The sequence below is a fragment of the Girardinichthys multiradiatus genome, chromosome 18 (genome assembly GCF_021462225.1).
Source record: "Girardinichthys multiradiatus isolate DD_20200921_A chromosome 18, DD_fGirMul_XY1, whole genome shotgun sequence".
Classification (NCBI taxonomy): domain Eukaryota; kingdom Metazoa; phylum Chordata; class Actinopteri; order Cyprinodontiformes; family Goodeidae; genus Girardinichthys; species Girardinichthys multiradiatus.
Window position 1 is genome coordinate 22,869,278 of NC_061810.1, and position 18,207 is coordinate 22,887,484.

General features: G+C 40.8%; 1 protein-coding gene and 1 long non-coding RNA gene across 2 annotated transcripts; one reads left to right on the plus strand and one right to left on the minus strand.

Moving 5' to 3' along the window:
- Window positions 1-5,759: 5,759 nt before the first annotated feature.
- fzd4 (frizzled class receptor 4) lies at window positions 5,760-16,187 on the minus strand. Its single transcript, XM_047392020.1, has 6 exons — window positions 15,534-16,187; window positions 12,856-12,993; window positions 11,427-11,813; window positions 11,164-11,309; window positions 9,355-9,602; window positions 5,760-9,222 (listed from the first exon to the last, which is right to left on the minus strand). The coding sequence occupies exons 1-6, from the start codon at window positions 15,786-15,788 to the stop codon at window positions 8,804-8,806; spliced, it is 1,593 nt and encodes a 530-aa protein (XP_047247976.1). The 5' UTR covers window positions 15,789-16,187; the 3' UTR covers window positions 5,760-8,803.
- LOC124884230 lies at window positions 14,290-17,834 on the plus strand. The gene is made up of 3 exons (XR_007042405.1): window positions 14,290-14,604; window positions 14,700-14,763; window positions 17,448-17,834. It is a non-coding gene; the product is annotated as an uncharacterized LOC124884230 (long non-coding RNA).
- Window positions 17,835-18,207: the final 373 nt, after the last annotated feature.

Consider the following 18,207-nt stretch of genomic DNA (forward strand, 5'->3'; position numbering starts at 1 on the left):
TCGTATCAATGTGACGTATCAGTATTTGAAAAATGTGCCCTTTAGCACCTCCCCTAGAACCCAGAATAAAATTAGGACACCCTACCCATTGGAAACGGCTAAGAATGACGGCTAAGGGGTGAAATAGGATTTCAATTGTTGAGCTACAAGCTAAATCTTATAAAATATCAGAAATTTGTGGTCAAATATTTAAGGTTATTGAACATATGAAAAGAAAAACATGATTTGTTTCCCATATTCTCCACCGAGGAACAAAACCAATAAACTCTTAAATACTGGAACTCGTTTGACCTAAAGGTATGTTTGAAATATACTTGACCATTCAAAACTAGTATTTTATAGCTTACTGCGTTACAATTAATGATTATTCCACTCCTCTTATCAAAACATTTTCAAATGTCAAACCTGACCATAAAAACTTTGCCTTTCTTTGTCTTGGACAGAATAATCTCAGCCCTTCACGCGCCCCACCAAGCAGAAAGACCCTCTTTGTTTTAACTTTATGGCAACTAATTCTCTAATCTCTCTGTTGGCTGGACTTTTTGGAGTTCAGTCTCAGCTTGTTAACATGTTTGGCTTGAGAACCAACATTTTCAAATCCTCCTTGCAATGCACTAGCTCTCAGGCCAAGACAACTACGTCACCCAGAGTCCCCCAGCGGTGGCCGTTGCTTCAGAACATCTATACAAAATATTCACTGAGCAGAACGGGGGAAACGATTTCAACATTTCTAAGAGGGAACAGCTGCAACATTCTGCTGCTGGATGATGAGAGATTTCCTTTTCTCCCTGCTTTTCCCACTCAATTCATTTCCCTTTTCCCAAGTCTCTTGATTTTTTTCTCTTTAGCTTTTGTACTTACTTAACTTTTTCTGCCCCTGGGTGCTCATTTATTCCCTTTCTGTCTTAAAAACTGTTTGCCCAAATCTCTTAGCACTTATTTTACACGCACTCACCTGGCAATGTATGTGTAGCACGCACACAAATTCACACAAAGCGGCTCAGCTCTGAAGACGCATTCCCAGTTAATTTTATTAGTCTTTCATGTTTCAGCTTAAAAAAACAACTAATGTAGAAGAAGGAACGAGTGTTACTCATGTGTGTTTTTATAGAATATGAACTGGATGTGTCCAAATGTGACCATAAAAAGCTAATATCCAGAGGTCAGGCTGTAAAGCTGTCATTTATGGGTATGTTTGAGTGTAATTTTTATGTCATTTTAGGGGTGGAAAATCAGCATTCAGTTGGAACTGTTAGCTGTTATAAATCTGTGTGTATATGTAACTAACAACAAAAATGTACAAATGGCTGCCTTGATGGAGAAGCCTAGTGATGGAAATGACCTGTGGCATTCACTGGAAAAAACAGTTTGAGCCCACATTAATACGGGCAAATATAAAGTTGATATAGAAACAGCACCATGTAGGGTGTACAATTTGGAAATGTTAGAGCTCTATCAGCATGCGTGCTTGTGTCTGTGTGTGTTAGCAGATTGTGTGTGTTAGTGCAGCCACATCTGGAAACAATAGAGCTGTAGATGCTGTCACTTTCCCTTTACCTCAGGCTTTTGAGCGCGCTCTTAAACAAACACTCAATTCACTCCGAAAATTATAGGAAAGGCAACTGGAGCTGCACAGTTACATATTTGGACGCTTTGCCTCATCTTCTTTGCTTACACACACCCGTACACACATGCAGGCAGCAATATGAATTATTTCATTTTTTCCGGTTACTACTTGTATCTTCTAGCCCGTATGAAGAATATCTGCAAAATCAGACCTAACTTTGAATGTTTAGCAGGTTTTATGCGTTGCAAACATTGCTATCTGCCACAGTATGTATAAAGCTTTTTGATGAGTTGCTAATTGAGGCACAGTAACAGTTTGTGAAGCATCATCACATTTCAACAGCAAATGTATTGCAAAGTCAGGTGCCTTTTTAAAAAATCTAAATCAAACTAACAGTGAAACCTGTTAAAATTGAAATTTCACAGATATTTTTTAGACTTGGACAGTAGAATAGATTTTGGTGATACTGACCTGCAGCAAGAAGGCCAAATACATTTCTGATTTGCTACTCAATTATGAACCATGATACTGATGGTTACTCTAGATCAGGGCATTAAACTTTTACTTTGATCAAACAATCTGACTACGTCATGATTGTTAAATAGACTCTGGAACAAGCAACATCTATGGACTCAGATAAGAGTTTAACAGGCGTTATTTAGAGGATGGAAAGGAGTGGGGTTCAGGAACTCCAGTGGGGGTCGGTCTGGACACTGTGGATGAAAGGTGGTTATTGTTGTGAAAGGTTAAATTTAGTAAATCTTGCAGAGTGAAGGGTATAATCTATATTTGCTCTTCAGGGAGAAACATATGATGGAGAGGTATGAATTGGAGGGTGGATAGGCAGGTGAGCGTGGTAAGTTGCAGAGTTCCAGGAGGCCTTTCACAGGAGCAGTGGGGAGACTGACAGATGGACTCACACCAAAGATTTCCCCTTGGATCGATCCACAGAGCTTGGAATTAATCAAACGGCAAAGGAACTGGAACTCGAACCAGGTCCTGGTGGCTCAGGCAAGGACAAGCGTCAAGAGAACAGCAATAACTTAGAGAATGCTGGCCTGATTACCGTACACGCAGAGCTAGCAATCTGGCGTCCCTCCATTGGTTCTCTGCTCTTTTTAGGCGCCTCCTGAATAGGTCTTCATGAGCAGCAGCTGCGCAGCTAATCACACCCTGCAGAGAGGAGGTGGGAGAGAAAGCACACAAACACGCACTAACCTGCACACAGCTCTGTGCGCATGACAGACTAATGAACTTTTATGTCTGTAATATCTGCATTTTACCACATCTTTTCTTTTATAAGGTGCTTTTATGTTTATCCCCTGTTATTTTTCTTTTGTTTTTCTTTTGATGTCTTGCAAAGAGATTTGGATTTCATTGTATAAACATGTACTCATACATAGCATAAAAAATGGGTAATGTTTTCACAATTACACAATTTACATACTCGAAAAGGAGTAGGGTGGAATTCACATTTACATGATCCATCCTCACCTTTAGAGCTCGTTATTAAGTGTAGAATCAAAATCCTGTAAGATAATTTAAACAATGTACATGTAGAGTGCCTTGAAAATTAATTCCTACCCATTGAACCTTTTCACATATTTCATGTTACAATCACATAAAAATATTTTATATATTTAAAAACATTTACAGTCTTTGAGCTGTGGGAGGAAGCCGGCATACCTGGAAACTGCATGCAGAAAGACCCCTGGCCAGGAGTCAAACCCAGGACCTTCTTGCTGCAAGGCAACAGTGCTACCAACTGTGTCACCATGCAGGGCATGGTCAACAGTTTTCAATTTATTATATAAAGAAGAATCTACCAACTGTGTTCAGATGAGCCCTATGTGTAATTTCATTTCAGGATAAATAAATATGTCCTGTTAGAAACGATTTGAGAACAAACTACATAAAGACCAAAGAACACAGCAGATCGGTTGGGGAGATAGCTGTGTAGATGTTTTAAGCAGCATTAGGTTATAAAAGAATATCCCAAGCTCTGAACATCTCAGAATACTGTTCAATCCATAGAAACATTGTGCCACAACAATTAGTTATGTGTGAACACTTTTGTAAAGCACTGTTTAATCAAATACAAGTCTATACAGAAAATACAACACATAAAACGGTATATACCTCATAACCCAAGACCATAAAACAGTGGGTTAGGGTTAGGTCATTGAAAGGAGACGCAGAATCCAAACGGCTTGAGGTTGCAGTTTCCACAATTAAGGGATGATTTGGAAAATCAGTGCAGTTGTCTACCTGGAAACTGGGGAGAACTTCATGTTTAATGAATGACAAGTTTAATGGCAAAATTGATTTAATTTTTCAGCAGGTCTTGCCACCTAACCACACTGTCAGAACTACCAGTACCTGGTTTAGTGACCATGGTACCATTAAGGCTCATCTCCTCCGTACAACGCCCAGTTAATGCAAAGAGACCAAGCATTGAGTTCATCTAATGCACAGTGGGCTAACATTTCTGTATTAAAAATAATTTTTATTGGTCCTCTATAATATTATTTTCTAATAGAAAATGTGTGGATGTAAGTGGAGATTGATAGACTCTTCATATGTTTGTGAGAGTGCATACTACAGAGGTTGGACAATTAAACTGAAACACCTGCTTTAGATCACAGTAATTTATTAGTATGCTGTAGGGCCTCCTTTTGCGGCCAATACAGCGTCACTTCGTCTTGGGAATGACATATACAAGTCCTGCACAGTGGTCAGAGGAATTTTAAGCCATTCTTCTTGCAGGATAGTGGCCAGGTCACTACGTGATACTGGTGTAGGAAAACGTTTCCTGACTGACTCCTCCAAAACACCCCAAAGTGCCTCAATAATATTTAGATCTGGTGACTGTGCAGGCCATGGGAGATGTTCAACTTCACTTTCATGTTCATCAAACCAATCTTTCACCAGTCTTGCTGTGTGTATTGGTGCATTGTCATCCTGATACACGGCACCGAATTCAGGATACAATGTTTGAACCATTGGATCCACATGGTCCTCAAGAATGGTTCAGTAGTCCTTGGCAGTGACGCGCCCATCTAACACAAGTATTGGGCCAAGGGAATGCCATGATATGGCAGCCCAAACCATCACTGATCCACCCCATGCTTCACTCTGGGCATGCAACAGTCTGGGTGGTACGCTTCTTTGGGGCTTCTCTACACCATAACTCTCCCGGATGTGGGGAAAACAGTAAAGGTGGACTCATCAGAGAACAATACAAGTTTCACATTGACCACAGCCCAAGATTTGCGCTCCTTGCACCATTGAAACCGACGTTTGGCATTGGCATGAGTGACCAAAGGTTTGGCTATAACAGCCCGGCCGTGTATATTGACCCTGTGGAGCTCCCGACGGACAGTTCTGGTGGAAACAGGAGAGTTGAGGTGAACATTTAATTCTGTCGTGATTTGGGCGGCCGTGGTTTTATGTTTTTTGGATACAATCCAGGTTAGCACCCGAACATCCCTTTCAGACAGCTTCCTCTTGCGTCCACAGTTAATCCTGTTGGATGTGGTTCGTCCTTCTTGGTGGTAAGCTGACATTACCCTGAATACCGTGGCTCTTGATACGTCACAAAGACTTGCTGTCTTGGTCACAGATGCGCCAGCAAGACGTGCACCAACAATTTGTCCTCTTTTGAACTCTGGTATGTCACCCATAATGTTGTGTGCATTTCAATATTTTGAGGAAAACTGTGCTCTTACCCTGCTAATTGAACCTTCACACTCTGCTCTTACTGGTGCAATGTGCAATCAATGAAGAGTGGCTACCAGACTGGTCCAATTTAGCCATGAAACCTCCCACACTAAAATGACAGGTGTTTCAGTTTCATTGTCCAACCCCAATAAATAACTGCTTTATGAGGAGTCAAAACTTAAATTGTCTCTTAAGACAAGAGGTGGCAGCATTGTCCAACCCAGAAAGTGAGCACAGTTCAGTGAATGATTCCACTCAAGTCAATTACTTTTGTACATAAGTTTAAGGAGGCTTACGAAATCTCAGCTCCTATCTTTATTCATTCATTTCCCTTGTCATTACAAATGTCAAAAATAGTGTTTTGATTGTTTGACATGTTTTCTGATATTAAATAAATAATCAGTTTACTTTTGCGTAATTAAGATTAAACATGAACACACACCCAATCTCACACATGTAAAGAAAAGCCCAGTTAGAAACCAAAAAACTTTTTATTCATCTTCTTCTGATACAAAAGTTTTTCTTAAATAAACAAGTTTTAAAAATTTGTCACATTTTTTTACAAGGATAAATTAGCATTTTATAATACATTGATGACATTGCCAAGAACACGGGTGTTCACCACAACAGGGAGCAGTTTAAACCTTAAAGGCCATTGTCTGAGCTGGCTAACCGAGCTCGGTGGTGATTCATGAGTGGGTTTCTAAAATAATTTACAAATCCGCACTGCCAGTGGTTTAACTCCTGCACACACAGTCACTGGAGGGGGGTTTAAGGCACATTCAGTGACTGTTTGGAAATGTCACCTAAAGCTCAGAGTGGTCATAAGAATGAGGAGGAGGGGGGGTGGTTAGACGGTTTAAGAGGGAAATTACATTAGCTCAGAGGGGAGGTGGTCACAGGTTAATTTAATTCACTTTTAAGTGAATGTAATGTTTGTTTGACTTTGGAAATCTAATAAGTGTACCGAGGTATGCTGGTCTGATGAAGCTGGTTTGTGTAAACGGTGTCAGTTTCACCACAACGATGGTTCCTGAAAGCAGCTTTGGGGGAAAATACAGCCTGGAAATCCCTTCTTCCTATTGGACGGGCTGGGCGAGGCACTATCTGGTTATCGAGAACTTTTCATGACGTCTTGTGCTTGACATGAGACTGAAATACTCAAGAGGGAATAAGAAGAAATGTATACAGCATTGCAAGATAGGCTGCCAGGCAGGTAAAGAGGGGATGATTCAGAATGTAGCACTTGAAGGACAGGATAGGTTTCAAACACAATCTGCAGGGAAGATAAAAAATGGTGGAAATTTTGGGAAATGTCTGAAAATCTCAAATATACAAAACTGTATTCCAGGGAGGAACTCTGATTGTCTGAAGAAGTGAGTCCTGTATCAAGTGAGGTCAATAAGACCAATAACGGCATCAGGGGGATATTTTTGCTCATAGAACCAGTTGCAGTGTGCTACCTCAGCAAAGGCAATATAAATAGACAACAGATAACAAGTTGAGGAAAAAAAAGCTTATTGTTACTGAAGAAGAGGGTTGATTGATGTATCCGTGGGGAACAGCAGCGCCAACGATATTTCAGCACCATAGTCCTTAGGTCTTTAAGTTCTGCAAAAGGCTTTAACATCTGATGAGCACGCTTTGCTCTTCTCTAGTCACAACTTATGTATAAAGTACAACTCTGTTAGTTAATGCACAAAAACATACTCTTTGACAGTTTCTTGCTGTTGTCTAATGTGTATATTGGCAACTGATTGATCCATAACCTCTCGTTCTAAAGCCTGCCTGGGATACAATGTTTAAAACGGGGCAGGGTTAATAATTAAATTTCCTGAATTGAATGGTGACCCAGGAGCATGTAGAGAACAGGGTTTGCAGAAAGACTAAACACATCACTGGAAGCTAGCTGACTCTCACAGACTACCGAAGTGACAAACAAAGACTTATTTCTCTGCAATTTAGGCATGACAAAAAAGCCAAAATAGATACAGAAAGTTACATATTGAGCTGATTTAGCTGTTTTTGTGGGAATTTCAGGATCTTTTTGCAGCATTTGCTATACATTTCCAACAACCCTCCAGGTTAAAAACAAAGTTCAGGGTTTTAAAGTGGGGTTCTGTTAAACGTTTGTAAGTAGTTATTATCTTACCTGAAGAGATTGGTGTCTTTATTTAGCATAAATTCAGATTGGTTTGCCCAGGAAGATGCTCACAGCTAATCTGTCGACCCAAAGCGTGCTCCAGTCTCAAAGATTGCAGGTTATCCAAATGCTAATTTATAAACCATCAAACCATCATCACATTCGCATTGGGGGGATATTTAATCAAATATCTATGAATATTTACTCCATATAGACTTAATAAAGTTTGGACCAATGGTCTGTGTCAGACATACTGAGAATAGAAATTCTCCCAGCATAAGGTGAAGATGGTTTAAAGGTTCATAACATGCATTCACATAAACCACTGTGATGCTTTCGAGATGTTTTAAGTTTGTTTTAAGTTAGATTCAGACTTTGGTCTTGATCCCTCCCAGGCTACCTGTCAGTTTCAGCCTCCTGGAGAAACTAATCTGGATTTATACAAAATAAAGATGCAAAGAGAAGTATCTACTGCAGGTAAGATATAAACTGCTTATAACCTTTTGGTAGAACCTCGACTAACTTTAAAAAATCTGAACTATTAATTTTAAAGGCTCTGTTGACAAAACTGAGAATTTCAGTGGTTTTCTATCAGATCTTCTATTTTTATGCTCTCATTTCACATAGTGTACATTTCTAGTGCATTATTACAGCATAGAGCCTCTTTCCCACAAATGCAAAACGATCAAATCCATCTGTAATAGTAAACGATTCAAAATTATTACCTGACAGAATGTTTATCTATGAACAAATTGTAGATTTGAGGCCGTATTTTGTTTTATTATTACAGTTTGTGTGGTAATTTAATATTTAATTTAACTGCAGATACATTTTTCAGCTGTTATCAGATGCTCCTGGGAAACCAAATATCTGTATAATTTTTGCTCCAGTGTCAAAATGTATGATTTTAAAACCCTTTAAAAGTCACAATGGCACACAGCTTTACTGGATTCAGCAGAGAAAGTCTCTTCTGCTGAGAACTTGAGAAAAAGAGAGACAGAGAGGTAGAATCAGTGCTTATATGTGCATCATTTCTGCCTAATAAGTGTCTCTTTTTCTTGCTTGTTTGTTTTATTTTTTTGTTTTTTCCACCTCTCTAAGCAACAGAGATCTAATGAGAGGTAGAGAGGCTACTCTTAAAACAAAATGTATGACTCAGTCTTCCTATTTTCTCCTTCATAACTCCTATTAGAGGCAGGGAGTTCATGCGATGGCATTTTATCCAGTGGCTTCTCTGAGAAGGTCTGGCTATGATCCTCTGTCCCATTTCTAACCAGCCTGTGGACTCTCTTCATCCTTCATTTGGCAAAGCGAGTTTCTCTATGAGAAAAAACAATGCAGAACTTATTTCCTGTCCATTTTCTCTCTATCTCTCACACAACTGTCTCGTTGCCCTTTCCCGGTTTGATCCAGCTCTCACCCGGCACCCTTTTGCTGCCTCGGCTCGCCCGGCTGTCCTTTAGCAGCCGGGTGGAGCAGCGCTGCCAGGTGTGGAGGGTCTTCGCCGACCAAATCCACATTCCCGATGTAATGCCCACGAGCAGCGACATGAAGATCCGCAGCATCTCTGATGCCACGTATGAGTCCCAGGGGCTGGTCTTGAACTCATCCCAGTTAGAGAGCTGGTAGAGGTAACACCCGATGACTGTGGATGCTGGAACTGTGTAAAGAATGGAGAACACCCCGATCTTCACCATTAGACGCTCCAGTTTGTCTGTTTTGGCTCCGTCCTTCTGCAGATTAGAGCGGATCTTGAAAAGAGCAACCAGGCCTGCGCAGATGAACAGCGTGCCTGTGGGGCACAAAAAAAAGAAATGCATTAAAAAAAACAGAGAAACAGTGCGAGATAAAGATAAAGGTTAAGGTAAAATAATATAGAACCAAATTAGTAGATGCATTATTTATTTTGCAGCACTGTACCTACCTATGAGAAGGTATGTCGCTAATGGTGCAACCACAAAGCCTGTGAGGGCCTCTTGCTGCAGGTTACCAACGTAGCACAGCCCTGTGAGATCATCAGCATCCACCAGCCTCATTATTAGGATAACAATGGTTTTAACAGCTGGGATGGCCCAGGCCGCAATGTGGAAGTATGAACTATGCATTTCAATTGCCTCGTGGCCCCATTTCAGTCCAGCAGCCAAAAACCAGGTGAGGGTTAGGATCACCCACCTGGAAGAAAGGGGGGACGACAGAATAAGACAAACTGTAAAGGCGCCTTAGGCATACACACATTAAAGGCAGCATCATTCTACACAACCACATAGTGGGCTTCTTTGGCTTACATTCTGGGTTTTAGAGTTTATCCAACTTTAATGTCATGTTTACTTTCACTGCCAATTTGTATTTTCTGCGGTTGCTTCTTGCACAGGAAGCACAAACAAAGATGGAAGTGCCCCAGAACCGAACCCATCTACCAGACAGAAATAAAGAAAACAATCCGTTTATTAGCCGATCTGAATGGTTAAATAAAGGTTAAATAAAAATAATAAAAAATAAAATAAAAGGAATTATCTAAGAGAGATATTGGAAAATGGCTGCAATTATCTAGTTTTCAGCATAACCAACCCCATCTGGTAACTGGTTGGTTGGAAACTCAAAAACCAGAATTTTGTTTTCAGATCAGCAAACACACCATCCCTAGGAGCTACAGGGGTGCGCTGAAAACAAGACTCTTTATTGTGGGTGCTGTTACTGAGATGTTTGTACTTTCGCAGTTTTAGTCATTTGTACCTGACCTTTTAGGGTATGAAGAGGTGCTGTCTGATAAAGGACACTAATTTGTACTTGCCTTGTTGGGCATTTAATGGAATTAGGGTTAATTGACCTGGAAAAGACTACAGCATATCCCATGGAGGCTTCAATCTGTCTGTCATGCAACAAGATGGATTTTGAAATATTTGGCAGCCTTTTAGAAATAAGTCCAAAAGAATGCACACAGAGATGCCCTCAACAGTTAGTAATGCTGATTGGCTAATTGCTGACACAATATACTGAAAACAGTTTAAAATGTGACTTCCACACATTATCTTTGTTTTAAAGTATTAAAACCTCATTTTATAGCATCTACTGTCTCTCACGCACACAATGTGACATCACCTCTATTTCCAATATTAATAATTAATGAACACTCAGGGTAGAGAGCTTGAAGGAAAGATTTTGGATGCTGTTATTAACAAACGGGAACTCGGCCACAGATCTTTGATTGGTGCATTTCTATTTGTGATAGATAGGAGTCATGTGTTTCAGGAGCATCTCATAACTTCACCCTTTATGTAACATTTCCCAAACCAATCAACTGGCCATGTGCAGGTTTTAGTGGTAATTAGGCAGTCGTTAGTTATATAACTCAGTGCAGCAATCACAGCTTAGGAGATTGAAGTCTCTGGCCGATTCCAAATGGCAAATACAAAACAGGAAAACAAGGGCTGAGTGTGAAGGAAAACAAAAATAGCTGTGACAGCACTGTGGGTTTTCACTGCAGCTTCAGGGCAGCATGCACTTGAAAAGTGGTGTTTTTACCAAGGCTACCCTAACTGTGTGTGTGTGTGTGTGTGTGTGGAAATGAATCCAACTAGTGCATAGGTTATTAGACAGGATAGCTGTTTTTTTTTAAGGAAAACAGGATGCAAGTCTCGTGTTCCAATTGTTCCACCACTAGGGCTATTCACAGCAGCTGATGACAATGGGCACACTGAGACGAACCGAAGGAGGGGAGAGTTTTAGAACTCACCAGAGTGAGGAGGCCATGCCAAAGAAATAGAGGAGGAGAAAGACTATGGCACAGCCAGTGCTTTTTAATCCTTCCTGGACCAGAATCGGAACGGCAGTGGCATCCAAGTCACAGGAAACTCGTTCTCTTCCAAGAGTCAGCCGTACCTAGGGAGGCAGAAGAAGTCAGATGTACCAGGAAATGTGGTCCAACTTAATAAGAGAAATAGAAATGTCTCTGAATCATCATGACCTGAACAATGATGCCTTTTTTCCATGACTCACCAGGTAAGCCACACTGTACAGATTGCAGCACATTGAAAGAAAGATGATCGGCCTCTCCGGGTAGGAGAAACGCTGTGAGTCCAGGAGAAAGGTTAGGACCGTCAGAGTGGTCGACAAGAAGCACAGCACGGCCCACACTGCCATCCAGGCGTCCGTGAAGACTTTGGCCCCCCGTCGGTAGAGGCCGCTGTCGTATCCGCACTGGAGGGTACAGCTTTCAGTCTGTTTGAGCCAAGTATACTGTTCAGGTGCAGATCCCAGTGCCTGACACTCCTCCTGGTGGGGAGGGTGGCGGACCGGCTGGTATGGGGGGTCCTCATCGCCTGGGCCCTCCATGCACATGTGGTTGTGGTCGTTTAGAGGTGGGAAAAGGCTGCAGTTGAGCACCTGGAGAGGCGATGGATGAAAAATACTTAATACCACCCATTTCTTAAAAGGTTACCAAACTAGAAAGTAACAGTAACAAAAAATTAGGTGGAAAACTGTTGAGTAAATGCAACTAAAGGTTTGTAAAGAAATATTAGTGATTTGCCTCAAGATAAACAGCGTGAGGCACTTGCAGCAGCACATTAGGGCCCTAAAAAACCACAAATATTTCCTTAAACATATATTTTTAGAGCTGCACTTCAATGCATTTCAACAGGGGGGCAAAAAATTAAATTTTTAAGTAATTTACCAATTTATTACCAACAAAACCGAGAGAAAATTTGGTTATTCCGATCTCTGACCAACTGACTGATGCATCTTTTTTTTCTCTAATTGAAAACAATCTCTGCCTGGTTAAAGAGCTGAATTCCCATCAAAAAGGTGGAATTTCCATGTCATGCCAGCAGGTGGCAATAACAGTGACATTAAAACACATCAAAATACAAAGGAAGAGCACAAGCCATGATTTTCCCATATAAGTAGCTCATTGACATCATTCACTAGTTTCTATCAATCCTTAAGATTTAGCAGTAAATGACTGAAGTTTAACTGCTTCAATCTCATGGCAAATCTTAACAGATGTAGAGAAATCCTCTGATGTTGATGTCTCTATAGGGCAAGTTAAAATAATAATACTAACTACTGTGCTTGACATCTTGCAGTATTGAAACACCACAGTATTTCATCTTAAGGTGAAGTGGATCTCATAAAACACAGTTCAGATGTAATTGTACAAATCTCGGTTTTTCTCAAGAACATCTGCATGTGAACTCAAGAAGTATGATATTTAAACCTTCAACTTTGAATCTCAGATCAGAAAAAAATACGACATTCCTGCTTGTTTTAACTGCCTGGTTTTAGGCTCTTCACAGGAAACCATTGTAAGAGGAAACAAAAACTAATCAGCTATAATAATGGCTATGAAAACCTCTTAACCATTTCCTGAAAACTAGTTTTACCCCTCTTTCTACATGAAAATATGCATGCTTTCCTCATAACTCACCTCAGGCCATATGAAGCCAAACTCGTGGAGAACAGGGAGGCACTTTTTCTTGACGGACAAACACATGCTCTTACATGGCCCAATGGGGATGGGGACCTTATCCGTGCACATGGGCACATAAACTGAGCAAAGGAAGAACTAGAAGCAAAGAAAGACAAATAGTTATTTGTTTAACGTCTTTGTATTTGTATGGGTTGCAAGGTTCTAAAAAACAAATATGCAATTGCATTGTTTGGCAAATCACTGCAAAATCAAGTACCAATGGGTTTAAAAAAAAACAACGATGGAGTAAAAAGTTCTTCTACAACTGTGACAGGAAGGAAAATTATGCAAAGAAGTATAACATGACTAAATTATAAAGATATACTAAAACCAGCTTTATTGCTTGGTGAAATTAATCCATGAGGTAAGAGGTAAAATATATTGCAGGGCTAAGTCTGTTTATATTGCCTGGATAAGAAGCAGTGGGCGGCAACACCCCGCTCTCCCGCATGGCTCCTTCATCAAATTGCATTCACATCTCACTATCTTGCTTCTTCCTTTCACCTTAATTTTTACTATGGCATCACCATATATAGTGGTAGAATAACTCTATCTTTAAGAAACCAGCAGTTTGGTTTTAGGTAGGCCTTTTTACTTTATCTTAAGAAAAAAAAGTGCTCCTAACACTAGATTTAAAATAGAACCTCAAGACATGCTTAGAAAATCACTGAACTGTGGAGACAGTAGTGAGGCAAAAGAAGAGCAACTCCAAGGTTACGGCAGTCAGAAAGTTTAGGTGATTTCACGCATCTACTGTAAAAACTCCTGCAAGCCAGAGTGTAAGATTGGACAATGCTTATTAAATGAAAGTTCATAGAATAGCAGAGAGTATGTTTCACTCAGCTCCCCTGAGCTGAAGGCAACAGACATTTGTCTATTTCATGAAGTGAATGTTTGCTGTTGGTTTTTTAGGTCAAAAATGTCCCAAAACATTGTTAGGTCTAGATAATCGGATTATATGTAGGGCTTTAAGTCTTAGCCAGCAACAGGTACACTCCATCCCTTGTAAAAGTGTACAAAAAATGCCCTGGATGGAAAAAGGGTGTAAACATTGGAAAAAGAATCCGCAACGTTCCATATATAAAACAAACTTTTTAAGTTTGTCCTCTGATTGAGCAAATACTTACTGTATAACTGACAGTTGGGAAATGTCTAATGTCAAAATCCTTGTACGACTCTCACCAATATCTCCTCTTTATTACCAGAGCAGAATTTGAATTCTTCTAATAACCTATACCTAAAATTTACCATAAGCTATCTGAATGAAAACAGTCATCATTAGTAATCTTTCCTGTGAACAAGTCTGTGTGTCGACTCATTTAATCACAAAAATGTACACAGTTAAGGTGGGGGGTAAAATTACACTCTGCACAATTGCTGATCCTTCCCACAGTGGGCAAGGCATACTCAACCGGTGACAGTAATGTAACACATTCTGGGTGTTTTCCACTGACCGTCTGTAACCCGAGCGCTGCCACTTTAATGCTAAAAGCTGCTCGGGTTACCAGTCAGGAAGCCTCCCATTAGTGCAAATGTTAGGCGATATGGTCTGTGTGTGAGAAAGAGAAAGAGTCAGGGGGTTTGTTGGAGGGTGGGGGATGGCTCAACTAAACTTTCAGGACAATTTACAACTGGAGGCAGACAGGTTGATCTTCTTCTGCAGTTGCTCCATTTCCATGCCTCTTAGGCCTTGCATTAATGCATGAGGTCCAGATGTGTTTTGCAGCTAATTTCAAGATATACATAATTACAAACCGAAAAAAAAGGTTTATATTTAAGTCTAGATGTGCTTGCTTTGACAGAAGACATGCAGGGAAAGTATTCACCCTGCTCTACAGCAGGCATGTGAGCCTGACTGGTTTCAAGGTATGAAATTTTCCTTCATAACCATTCCTGAGGTTTAATGTCAATGTTAATATAATTTCAGAGAAAGTGCCGGGTGAAATGAGTTCTTTGGTTTAACACACTTTCCTGTTTTTGACCTGCCGATAATCAAGCTGAGCCTATAGGTCAGAGCATCTTTAGTTACACTAAAAAGAAAACTTATTAACCAACCATTAATCTTTCCCCAATTAGAGAGGTGCATTGCGAGATGAATCTGTTTTTTCCTGCATGGTGCATAAGTCAAACAAGCAGCATTTGTCTTAGGACACTAAGGGCACCATTGTTAACAAGAAGACTGTACAGTATATAACTGAAGATCCAGCTGCTGCTGTGTGGGGCATGAACTCAGAATGTCAACAGACAGAGGGGGCATTTTCAGCGAAATTAACATGACAGTTTGGCAAGAATAAAATAACCAGGGGGAGGGAATAAGCGGAAGAGACCCTTCCACTTACTTTAACTGCCTGGGAATCAATTGCTGATTATTGCTGATTATTGCTGATTATTGCTGGCACCATCAGTCTGAGCCGCTCACAGAACAGGCAGTTATTGCAAGTGGTCTGGCTCCCTGTCATGTGCTCTGGGACCACACTCTGTCTCCCTTTACGCACACACAAATATAGCTCACTTTCAGCAGGAGCCAGGCTTTTTTTAAGACCCAGGGCGGCTGCTCCAAAGTTTGAGCATGGTTCCCATTCCGTGCTCCCATTTATCAGACTCAAGCAAACAGCGCATCATATTTGGTCCCGTACCTTGAGCTGACTGGAGCAGCCGTATTGTATGAGCGGCGTGAACGTGGTCAGCTGCAGCTCGGCGTCCGACTGCAGCACGTTGCCCACCAGGTTGGGCATCTTGGTGACGTTGTAGCCCAGACCCTGGCACATGCTGATCCGGATCGGGTCGCAGGTCATCTCCTCCTCGTCGTCGCCAAACGCGTCGATGGCCATAAATAGCGGGCAGACCAAGAGGAGCGAGAGCGAAACCATCATCATCACCGTCCCAGGCATGTTGACAAAAACACCAGAACCAGAACCAGAACCAGAACCGAGCGGGTGAACTCTTATTAATATTGTTATGTCCACAGTCTCCGGTAGGTGGGTCGCCTTGGAAACCGAGGCACGTGGGTTTATGGGTAGTCCTGCAGTAGCGCAGCGCGTGTCGTCCCGTGCGTCTTTGCGGTCACAACATCCCACTCGGAGCCATTCACGACAGTCAAATATCCAGAAAACGTCGGCGGTGAAGCATTGCCCGGCTATGCATGGAAGGATAGGTGGGTTTCCCGCAGCCTGAACACACCTACATGACTGATAAATCCCCGATTTGTTACAGCGGTACCTTCTTGTCAGAGAGAAACGCACTGCAGGTCCTAATTTGCGCTCACTGCCTTCAAGCGTCCAGTGCAAAACTTTATTGTGTCTGTGAGGGCAGACTGTTTTACCGTCCGGAGGAGATCCGACCAATCATAGCGCGGGAGTTGGGGTTTCCTGACCAACCCACGGCAAGGAGGGCGGGGAATGCAGCCAGGCTACTCCCATATTCCCAGCCTCTCCCTTTTTCCTCTATTTTGTCTAGTTAAAATTTTTTTTTTCTGTTTATATTTTGTTTTTTATACCATACATAGCTGGATGCCCAAACCCCCTTGCCCGAACTAATTTCAGGTAGTGGTCCAAATATTTCACTGGAGCTGATGCATTATCCTTCTATGAGGACATAGACATGCATCCCAATAATTTAAAATCAAAAAAGTTTCAGTTATTCAATTAAAAAAGGGAAACACAAATAATTGATTCAATACAGACAGAGTTATATGTAAGTGCTTATTTCTGATAATTAGAATAATTTTGGCGTCCTCTTCAGCACAAAGCTTCTCTACAGGGTTTAGATTAGATCAATTTGCTGGCCAGTCAAGAACTGTGATACCATGGTCAATAAATTGGTAGTTTTTAGGTGCCAAGATAATGAAATCATGAGGTGCTCTAAACTTTCCCCGTAGATGGCTGCATTGACCTATGACTTAAAACACAGGGATAAAACACAGGGAAACCAGAATCGTCTTCCCTAAATCAACTCTGACTTTTGTTTCTATGACTCTCCACTCTGTGAGTTTTGAGTTCTTGTTGGTTTCCCCCTGCTTATGTTCTCCAGTTGCGGTTATTTCAGTTCATTTATGGTAGACTGGGGTTTTGGTTCATTCTTGTGTTTAGATATTTGTTACTTTCCTGGACTTCTCTGTGTTCCCACTCATCTGTATTTATTAGCCTCCATCCTTCAGATGCATTCTCCCTGCCACCAGCTTCTCCACATTGCACCTGATTAGCTCTTCTTGTTCATCAGTCATTTCTCTACCCTGCCTCTGTATTTATACTATCTAGTGGATAGTTTTTTTTTTCTTAGTGGATAGTCTGTTTTCTACATACTCCATGTCTGTAACCCTGCCTGTATTCCATGTCCTGCCATTTCCTGTAAGTTTACCAGTTCAGTTGTATTATTACTAAAAAGATCATTCGTCATGCGGCTCCCACGCTCCTGCTTGCACTTTGGTACTGCTAATTACCTCAATAATATGACAGAAATGAAAAATGTACTTTTATCTAAAGGAAAATTAGCAACAGTACAAACCCCTTTTCTCCTTAGGTTAGATGTTTCTAATGTGGTCTCTTGTTCAGGAAAACCTTAACACAAGGAATGCGATAGTTGAAGCTCCAGGATATGTCTGTGCGTGGAGGGTCCCGAAGCACTGACTCCTGCTGCAATTAACAAGTTGTGAATCTCTCCAAAACTACTGTAAGAGATCTGCTTTGCCATCCTCTCAAGACTGTTGTTATCCCTGTTGCTTGTGCACCTTTTTCTACCCTACATTTTCCTTCCACTTAACTTTCCATTAACATGCTTGGATACAGCAAACTTTGAGCAGTCAACTTCTGTATCAATAACATTTAATAGTGTACCCTTCTTGTGGAGAATGTCAGTGACTGTCTGCTAGGCAACTGTCAAGCAGCCAGTTCAGGTAGTTGGTAAACTATTCAACAAAAAAATGGGAACCTCCTTTAACAAACAACATCCGTTCTCACTGATTTCTTGTATGTAAACATACCTGACCTCATATTAAAAATAATTATACTGTACTTTAATGCACTTAAAATGTATTTTCAATAAACTAACAAAATAAGTACTACACTGAATGTATTTGTCCTACAGTTGCTGAGTTTAGGTATACTACTCTTCAAACATGCTTGAAACGTTCTCATTAGTCTGACTGCAGGTATATTTAGTATCTTAAACCTTACTACATTTATTTCTCACCAAATCTAAAGCAAAAAAAAGCATATTGGCATCCATCATATCTACATATTCTGGTTTTACATCACAGTGGTTATTGTGCCATTTAATGTGTTAATAGAGACAATATTTAAATTTTTTGTTTCT

Bases quoted from the DNA above. Each gene is read 5' to 3' on its own strand.
- fzd4 (XM_047392020.1), bottom strand. From the start codon at position 15,788: ATGCCTGGGACGGTGATGATGATGGTTTCGCTCTCGCTCCTCTTGGTC. The intron at 11,814-12,855 runs GTGAGTTATGAG...TCGCCTCTCCAG, and splicing joins TTGGCTTCATATGGCCTGAG to GTGCTCAACTGCAGCCTTTT. The intron at 11,310-11,426 runs GTGAGTCATGGA...CTGCCTCCCTAG, and splicing joins TGTACAGTGTGGCTTACCTG to GTACGGCTGACTCTTGGAAG.